Here is a 10,271-nt window from a genome sequence, read left to right on the forward strand (position 1 = left end):
TTTTCTATGCACATATGCAAATGAGGGAGATACGCCGATTCACGAATGTACTTGCGCCCGGTGCATAATATACGCGGTTTACGTAAGTCGTACATCCGGTGTAAAGTTATTCACCATATATGAACTCAAGCCGTCATATTTTATGTCGTTTACGTTGTACGTGAATATGGCTGGGCGTACACGCCGTAGGCAGTGATCCGTCGTATCTTAGGCATTCGTTCCGATGTGATTCTGAGCATGCGCACTGGGATGCGTCCACGGGACGGCACATGCGCCGTTCATTATTCGTATCTGTCTGGCGCTCGGCCCATCATTTGCATGGGGTCACACCTCATTAGCATGGCTCACGCCCACTTCCACCTACGTCGGATTACGCCGAGGAAACCCAGCGCTGTTTGGGAGGCAAGTGCTTTGTGAATTCTGTGCTTGCCTCTCTGCGCTGTGTCGGCGTAGCATATATTAGATACGCTACGGTGGCATAAATATGCGCGGATGTATGTGAATCTGGGCCTGTGTGTGTGTATACTGTGTGGCCCCATAATCTATTGCCTGGGGACTCCATAATCTCCTATTGCCTGGGGGCCCCATAATCTCCTATTGCACGGAGGCGCTGTAATTTCCTATTGCCCAGGGGGCCCCATAATCTCCTATTGCCCAGGGGCCCCATGAGTTGTCAGTACCTGTTGCCTGACTGTGCATGTAAAGGGGGACCCAAAAATACAGCGGCCCTTACAGGGGTATCGCTACACATGATTATTCAGAATGGATGTTTACATTTAAGAGACCTCAAAAATCTATAGAATCATGTGTGTGTTGTAACTTTAGCTGATCAGTATTCATGTATTAAAAAATGTATGTTTGAGTTTAGACCTGCAGATGGTTGGCGCAGTAGACGAGTGGGCTTGCAGACGTGGGTTCAGATCCCTGTCCAAACACACCTAGGCTCAAATCTACCCAGGACATGGCAGTCTGATTCCAAACTTTTAGGACGCATTAAACCAAGAATGCATTTTATTTCTATTGCTCTCTCTCTTTCAGAGCCCTTCACTGACCCGGAAATCAAAGTATCCGCAAACCCAATAGAAGGAGACAACATTACACTGACCTGTCTTACCAAACCTTCTCCATTCATATTAGATACAGAAGTGGAGTTTGCTTTCCAAAGAAATGGACAGAACGTTCAGGAATTTGGTTCTTCCAATAAATATGGAATCCTGTTTGCTAAATTGGAGGAATCAGGGTCTTATATCTGTGAAGTCAGAAGGTCAGCCAATGGTTTAACTAAGAAGAGTAAGGAGATAAATGTCCAAATACAAGGTGAGAAGGACACAACTGGAGGGAGAAGAATAAGATCTAGACCAGGGATATGCAATTAGCAGGCAAGTCCCATCATGCTATGCCTCATGGGACTGGACGTTCTGCAACAGCTGGAGGTCCGCTAATTGCCTACCACTGATCTAGACTACAGTACCCCTATACAAAATTGTACTTATTTACTATTGTGTTCTGATTTTCCTTACAATTATATTAATGTCTATGCAGAGCTCTTCTCTCACCCGGAAATTGTAACAAACACAGATTTCCCCAGAGAAGGCAGCAGAATTATCCTAAAATGTAACACGAGTATAAGAAACGGCATTGAGCTGCAGTTCGCGTTCTACCAGAATGAAAAGAAGGTTCAGAAATTGAATTCATCACATCAATATATAATCCCATTGGCTCAACTGGAGGATTCTGGGAATTATTCCTGTGAAGCAAGAACTCTATACAATGGGATGAAGAAAAGAAGTGCAGTAGTAAGTGTGGTCATTCAAGGTGAGCATAGTCGGTTATGTGTATAACTAATGTCAGTAAAGCATAAGAAGAAATCTTAAGGCAGGGGTGTCCAAACTTTTTTCAAAGCGGGCCAGATTTGATGAAGTGAACATGTGCGAGGGCCGACCATTTTGCCTGACATTCTTTGAACCATTAAAATTCGGTCTAAGTGTGTTCGTCCGAGCACTAATACACGGCCCAACAAGAATTCTCTTGCCTTTGTAACTGTGTGTGAGTAAAGACATGAGCTTGGGCATATTATTTGGATATACTGGGGTAGATTCAGAAAGAATTTACGCCGGCGTATCTATTGATACGCCGCGTAAATTCAAAGCTGCGCCGGCGTATCTTCTTTCTGTATTCAAATAGCAAGATACTCCGAAATTAGGCTAAGATCCGACTGGCGTAAGTCTCTTACGCCGTCGTATCTTAGGGTGCATATTTACGCTGGCCGCTAGGTGGCGCTGCCGTCGATTTCACTGCAGAATATGCAAATGAGCTGGATACGCCGATTCAGAAACGTATGTGCGCCCGGCAGGTTTTTTTACGTAGTTTGCGTAAGGCTTTTCCGGCGTAACGTTACTCCTGCTATATGAGGCATAGCCAATGTTAAGTATGGACGTCGTTCCCGCGTACATAAAACACGCACACCTCTTGACAATTTGAATTTGGCGCACTTACGCCGGCAGATTTACAATACGCCGCCGCAACTTACGGAGCAAGTGCTTTGTGAATACTGCACTTGCCCGTCTAAGTTGCGGAGGCGTAGCGTAAATAGGATACGCTACGCCCGCACAGACTTGCGTCCCCCTACGTGAATCTAGCCCACTGTATTTATTGGCGTACAACACGCACCTTTTCTTTAAGAGCAAAGTTTCATTTTTTTTTATAGTAAATAAAAGAACTGTGAAGCAAAATAAGGGTCAGTGCCCATCTGCAGCCTCACAGGTGCCCATCTGCAGCCTCACAGGTGCCCATCTGCAGACCCACCATTGCCATGAATGCAGCACCCACCATTGCCAGGAATGCACCCATGAGCGCCCAAAGTTTACCTACAGGAGCAACTCCTTTTTACACGGCTGCCTCTTTAATAGAAAGTGTCGCCTCCTTTGATGGACAGAACAGTCGTCCAATTGCAGCGCCGAAGGCAGGACTTCCTATTACATAGGCTGACGGTAAACAGGAAATTCTCCTATGTATGTACAGCGCTCGTTCCGCCTCCTCCCTGTCCTCCAAGGCATATACATCTTTGTGGCCCCGTCGCTGGGAGATCGTCGGGGGCCACAAAAGATATATATGTCCAAATAACCAGGCGGGCCGTTCAAAACCGGATCGTGGGCCGCGATTTGGCCTGCGGGCCGGACTTTGGACATGCCTGTCTTAAGGTAACTAAATATAAATGTTTTCACATCAATTTCACCTAAAATATACACATTCTCCACCTAAGATTTAATAAGAAAAATATGTGAATCATTGGGTAAAGGTTGTTGAAATCCTAAAGTAGAACTATAGGCAAAACATTTATTTTTTATTTTGTATGGAGTAAAGGAGGGTTATAACTCCTATAATTTTTTATTTTTTTTGTGGGGGGGGGCATTTACCCTGGGTTCCCAAGTGTTCCCTATAAATAATTAATGTAGCGCTAAATTAAATAGAAGTGTGTGATATACAATCCCTGTAAGGAATAACACTAGTGAGTAAACACAACAATGCAATGTGCCATGGATAAACATGAAATTACTAAAATGGTGAAATTATGCAAGCACTGCAATAGTGAAAAGAAATGTCCATAGATATAGACAAAGTCCACTCCAAAATCGAAACTGGGATGGAAAGTGACTGAAACGTAAAGAATCATAAAAACACTCGTAAAAATAGATTATCCGCAACCGGTGAAAGAAGATGGGTACTCTTACCGGAACCGTAGGACATTCATGCCGTACGGCAGTGAGTCAAGCCTCGTACACACGACCGAGTTTCTCGCAAAAACCAGCAAGAAACTTGCTGGGAGATATTTTTTTGCCGAGGAAACCGGTCGTGTGTACATTTTCGGCGAGAAACTGTCGAGAAACTCGACGAGCCAAAAAGAGAGCACGTTCTCTATTTCCTTGACGGGAATGGAGAAAATTGGCTTGTCGAAGGAACAAGGAACTCGACGAGAAAAACGATGTGTTTCGCCCGTCGAGTTTCTCGATCGTGTGTACGAGGCCTCAGAAAGGCTTATAACAACCAACTCCTGGGACTCCTGAAAGATATGCAGGGGGAATCTGGCTGGAACCTGGTAGTAAATTGATCCAAAAAGGCTGGTGACCCCCAATTCCTGGACTCCTAAGGATGTTCAGGGAGAGTCTGACTGGAACCCAATGGTGGATCGATCCAACAGATGGTCACAGAAGGTAGATGTTCTCATCAAAGCCACAAAGGAGATCTATACATCTATGCCTTGATGTATTTATTGCTTTTTTAAATAAATCCCCCTTGTTTGACCTGCGCCATATGGAGCTTCTCTTGTTTTTACCATCTCCTTTGGAGGTAAATTGGAGGAAAATCTTTCAGTTGAACCCCTCACCTGTCTATTGAGCTACATTGACTCCTCCTATTGTGCCTAATTTGTGGCCTGCAGACAAATTGCCCTTTGGTGGATCCCCCACACCCTCCTATCATATCTGTTTGGATATCAGACCTCAACAAGTGTATCTCATTTGAAAAACATACCTACTGTATTTCCTTAGAAACTCAATGAGAAAGTTTGATGTACTCTGGTCGGAATGGCTTGAGTTTATGTGCCCCGCCCTGGGGTAGGCTCCTTAATGCTTAAGTGTAGCTGTACAAGTTTTGTTTTTTCTTTATTGTTTCTCCTTAAGCCTCGTACACACAATCGGACTTCCATCGGACAAATCTGTGGATTTTTGTCCAAAGGGCGTTGTCCGTGAACTTGGTATGCATACACACGGCAGAACATTTTCAGCCAACAAACACGAACGCAGTGATGTAATAGACGTACTACGTTGTTTTTCTGCTCTTTAACGCCACCCTTTGGGCAACTTCTGCTAATGTTGTCTTATGGTTAGTATTGGTTCGGAGCATGTGTGTTTGTACTTTGGATTTTAGTCCGATGGATTTGTGTTCACGCGATCGGATGATCCGATGTAACATATTTGTTGTCGGCCAATTTGAGAGCATGCACAGCCAACATTTGTTGTCAGAAATTCCGACAACAATTGTCTGATGGAGCATACAGACGGTCGGATTGTCCGACAAAACATGTACGTCGGACAATTGTTGTCGGAATATCTAAACGTGTGTACGGGCCTTTATTGATATCTTTTTCTAGATATCGATATTTGGAAGTCAATATGATGTCACGGCAATCACTTAAGTGTCTCTTACCGTATATGTATGCTCCATGGATATGTCTTGTTTGATAGTTCACGTATTTGATTTAACAAAAAAAAAACATTTTTGATTTTGGAATGGGACCAAATTAGTTAAAGGGGAGGTCTGGGGAAAAAATTAAAGCCAGCAGCTACACATGCTGCAGCTTCTGGCTTTTAATAAATGGACACTTACCTGTCCTGCTGTCCCTCGATGTCGGCAGTAGGGTTCCTGGCGTGAATCTGAAAGGCTACACTGCCACCGCCATTGCAGGTAAGGGAACCCGGCAGTGTAGTCTTTTGGCTTCCCGCCGGTAACCCTACAGCGCATGTGCGAGGCCCCGCTCCTCTCTCCTATTAGCCCGGCGGCCAGGGGAGGAAGAGGGGGGGAGCCCCTCGGTGACATCACTGCCGTGCCATGGCTGGACTCCCGGAAGTGGGAAAGGATACCTGTCAAAGACAAGTATCCTGTCCCCCCTCCCCCCTGAAAGGTGCCAATTGTAACACCGGAGGGGGGGAGGAATCTGATGAGCGGAAGTTCCACTTTGGGGTGGAGCTCCGCTTTAAGAATGGGAAAATTAGCTAAAATCTTGTTGTCATGGTTGAACTTCTCTCAGTGATCCCTAGGCTTTTGAGAAGCCATTGATGATAAAAGTTTAAAGAGGACTTTATATAGGACAACTTCCTCAATAATGAGCAGATGGGGGGGAGTATATAATCAATACAAATATACAGAGTCCTCCATGTAGCAATGATAAATTTTAACGTTGATGAGTACTGTCTTTTCACAGGAACCATTAGCATAACGGTATATCTTCTTATAATTTGCCCGGTAACTCTACTTCTCCTCATCCTTGCTATCCTGGGGAGCCTCTACATGTTCCGTCAACGACGTCCTTCTGTAAACAACCAAGACCCCACTACAGGTAATACAGTATAAATAATGTTATCTTAATGTATATGTGAACTTAAAGTGGAGGTTCACCCTATAAAAAATTTCTAACACTGAATCCAGCCCAGTTGTGCATATAAAATGACACTGACCTTTTTTTTTTCTTTTCCGTAGATAGCGTTTAGCCGTGGAATTCACCGGGAGTGGGCGTTCCTATTGACATGCCAATTGATTGCCATGCTAAACGACGGCGCACACAGCGCGTCACAACTTCCCGAAGGAAGCTCGGGTCGGCTCGGCTCTATTCGGCGCCTGCGCACCGGCGCCGAATAGAGCCGAGCCGACCCAAGCTTCCTTCGGGAAGTCGTGACGCGCTGTGTGCGCCGTCGTTTAGTGTCACAAATTTTTGTATAGGGTGAACCTCCACTTTAATATAATGTACTGAATATAATGTAGACATACAACTGTAATTATAAAAAAAATATATATAATTGAGGTTGCCAGTACCATTACTGATGTAGAAAGTCAGCTGTCTATGGGTTTGCATAGACTTTACATAAATTGACTGGCTTCAGCTGTCACTGTGAATTTCACTGTAAACAAAATCATATGATCACCATGATTAGCTGGCATGGTGGTCGCATGATTAGAAATCATGCTGATTGGTTCCCAGCTGTCAGTAAACGATTTCTTTAAACAAATACACTATACCTGCCTTTACACGCACGTGAACTTTAATGGCATCCCAGTCTTAGTCCGTAGGGTTCAATATTGAGTTGGCCCACCCTTTGCAGCTATAACAGCTTCAACTCCTCTGGGAAGGCTGCCCACAAGGTTTAGGAGTGTGTCTATGGGAATGTTTGACTGACTATTCTTCCAGTAGCGCATTTGTGAGGTCAGGCACTGTTGTTGGATGAAAAGGCCTGGCTCGCAGTCTCCGCTCTAATTCATCCCAAAAGTGTTTTATCAGGTTGAGGTCAGGACTTTGTGCAGGCCAGTCAAGTTCCTCCACCCCAAACTCGCTCATCCATGTCTTTATGGACCTTGCTTTGTGCACTGTTTCGCAGTCATGTTGGAACAGGAAGGGGCCGTCCCCAAACTGTTCCCACAAAGTTGGGAGCATGAAATTGTCCAAAATGTCTTGGTATGCTGACGCCTTAAGAGTTCCCTTCACTGGACCTAAGGGTCCAAGCCCAACCCCTGAAAAACAACCCAACACCATAATCAACCCTACACCAAATTATTTGGACCAGTGCACAAAGTAAGGCTGCCAGAAATAAAAAAAATCAGTCATTGGTTGTTAGGAATGCGGCGGCTGGTATTCTTCACACAGAATTCGGATCGGTTGATAATTTTTCGATCTACTCGAATTTGAATCATTCCAAAAAATTTGAATTGGTTTGAAAATAAATTAACTCAACAAAACGAAATTAAACTAAACAAATTCCGAAATGAATCAATAAAAGAAAAATTTGTAAAATAACAAATCTATTCCAAACAAAATGCAAATTTTTACGTTCTGCACATGTTTAGTAGGGATGACCTCAGGCATGTTTCGATCATAGTCTGAACGCACTTCAGCGATCCCGTCAGGAAGCTGTCAATGTACTTGACCAATAATAAGCGGCGGCGGCATTCCCTGCACAGCTGCACATACACATGCCCCTCGCATATATGCAGTGTTGGGGTGGGTGTCTCCTTGGTAGGGATTAACAAATGCATGGTCATCCTGCAGTCCACCTTGAACCTATTACCATCCTCTTCGCTTCTATTGTTATTAAAGGAAACGCCCAAGAAAAATACACATTACAGTATACTATTGGAGCCTTTTTTTTCTAAAAATGCTGGTTTCCTGTCTTTAATGCTGATCCTCTGCTTTCACTTGTGGCATATTTTCTCAAAGTGAAAGTGGAAAAATTGTATTTTCAGGACTAGGTTTTGTTGTTTGCGAAAATCCAAAACAGCTCTTCACTCAATACCGTGCATCAAGTATTAAATTCTTATAACTTGTTATTGCTGATATTATAGGTGCTCCAGTGAGGACAGATGAAAGAGAAGTAAATGTAAGTATTGAAAATTACCTTGAACAAGGTTGGTAGGTGTTGCCTTGTAGTGGTTGTGGGTGATGAGTGCCCCTTTAAATGTCAGTGGTCATTAGTGTGTGACCCCTTAAATGTTGGTGGCGAGTGTCCCATTACTGCTGGTGGTGAATGGTGTTTTTCTCCAAAATATTGGTGGTCAGTGTGCCCCCTTTATAGTCTATATATCCTGTACCCTCTGGATGTTCAGTGGTGGACAGTGGGCTCCCCTCCTTGCTGCTTAATGTGCCCCTTTATAGTCTATATATCATGTACCCTCTTGATGCTCAGTGGTGGACAATGGGCTCCCCTCCTTGCTGCTTAATGTGCCCCCTTTATAGTCTATATACCCTATACCCTCTTGATACTCAGCGGTGGTCAGTGGGCCTCCCTCCTTGTTGCTCAACGTGCCCCCTTTATAGTCTATATACAATGTACCCTCTTGATGCTCAGTGGTGGACAGTGGGCTCTCCTCCTTGTTGCTCAATGTTCCACCTTTTATAGTCTATATATCCTGTACCCTCTTAATGCTCAGTGGTGGTCAGTGGGCCCCCCTCCTTGTTGCTCAATGTGCCCCCTTTATAGTCTATATACCCTATACCCTCTTGATACTCAGCGGTGGTCAGTGGGCCCCCCTCCTTGTTGCTCAACGTGCCCCCTTTATAGTCTATATACAATGTACCCTCTTGATGCTCAGTGGTGGACAGTGGGCTCTCCTCCTTGTTGCTCAATGTTCCACCTTTTATAGTCTATATATCCTGTACCCTCTTAATGCTCAGTGGTGGTCAGTGGGCCCCCCCCTCCTTGTTGCTCAACGTGCCTCCTTCTTTTGGTGGTCAGTAGGAGCAGTTTTACCCACAGGATCACAGTGGAAGAGGAATGCAGAAGATCATCAGAATCGGCAGCAGAGGAGGAAAAGGGGCAGGCTCTCATTTGTTTACATTTGTGTTTGCTGTGATTGGCCATCACAGCAATCAAAAGTCACAAAGTTAATCAGATTGTCTCTGTGCCTAATGGTTGCACTGGTAACCGGTACCTTATTTCTAAAATGCCATTTAAAAACTGCCACCTTCCTGCCATTTTGATATAGTCCAGCAGTAGGGAGGTGGTTGCATTGTTTTATTATGACTTAGTTTTATTTATTTATTTATGTTTATTTTTTAGCGTGTTACCTACTCTGCTTTGAGGCCCAAATCTATGCGTCGTTTGGCGGCTGCCCAAGAAATGTCTGATGAGCCAGAAAGCATCTATGAGAACACCTAATCCTCGGCCATCTTCTACTGGGCCTACCAACTACTTACGTAAATGGACTGACTTTTAACAAGTTGGCTTTATGTCTTTGTTTGACTTGGTGGTGTGTTTTGGATTTTTATAGGATTTATTGCAAAAAGTGGCAGTTGATAAAAGAGAAAACTGGCAGTTGATTGTCAGAGTACGGACAAACATCTGAGTTGTGAAGTTTTACAGAAGATTTTTGCAAGTATTACCTTCTAAAAGACCACCCCATGAGTTGAATAAAAAAGCGATGAATTGCACAAAGACAGCAAATTATGAGTTCGCTTTCGTTCTTAAACCACAGTGGACTAAATGACACTTTGTAATTTGATTGGTTGCTGGGAGTAGAAGATGTGCGGTCAAGGCTTGAAATATCTTCTAGTTCAAAGCCAGTTTAATACCATTGCACTTATCTTTTGTTGTACAATACCTGAGAATTGCAAACAGTTTTTTGTGTTTTATGTAAATTATAATGTTGTTTTTGGATATTTACAAGTCTATAAACTGATCTTCAAGATTATCCCTTCCGTCATGTAGGTAAAATGTGTACAAACATTATAGGGTGGATTTACTAAAGGCAAATAAGACTGTGCACATTGCAAAGTGCAGTTTCTCCAGAGCTTAGTAAATGAGCAGAAGCTCTGCTGACTTCCATCATCCAATCATGTGCAAGCAAAAATGCTTTTTTTTTTTCTTACACGTGATTGGGTATTCTTTGCAAAGTGAAGGTTTGCCTCATTTACTAAGCTCTGGAGCAACTGCACTTGTAGAATGCAACTGCACTTTGCAAAGGGCGCAGTCTATTTGCCTTTAGTAAATCAACCTCTATGCCCCGGA

General features: G+C 43.7%; 1 protein-coding gene across 1 annotated transcript in view; it reads left to right on the forward strand.

Moving 5' to 3' along the window:
• Positions 1–10,009, forward strand: part of LOC120920646 (high affinity immunoglobulin gamma Fc receptor I-like) — a 34,638-nt gene extending 24,629 nt beyond the window's left edge. Inside the window, exons 6-10 of the mRNA XM_040332841.1 lie at positions 1,039–1,317; positions 1,543–1,815; positions 5,981–6,115; positions 8,110–8,144; positions 9,324–10,009. Of these exons, the coding sequence (XP_040188775.1) occupies positions 1,039–1,317; positions 1,543–1,815; positions 5,981–6,115; positions 8,110–8,144; positions 9,324–9,422 (821 nt within the window). The 3' untranslated portion in view covers positions 9,423–10,009. The remainder of the gene's footprint in view (positions 1–1,038; positions 1,318–1,542; positions 1,816–5,980; positions 6,116–8,109; positions 8,145–9,323) is intronic.
• Positions 10,010–10,271: the final 262 nt, after the last annotated feature.

Source organism: Rana temporaria, chromosome 13 (genome assembly GCF_905171775.1).
Source record: "Rana temporaria chromosome 13, aRanTem1.1, whole genome shotgun sequence".
Lineage (NCBI taxonomy): Eukaryota > Metazoa > Chordata > Amphibia > Anura > Ranidae > Rana > Rana temporaria.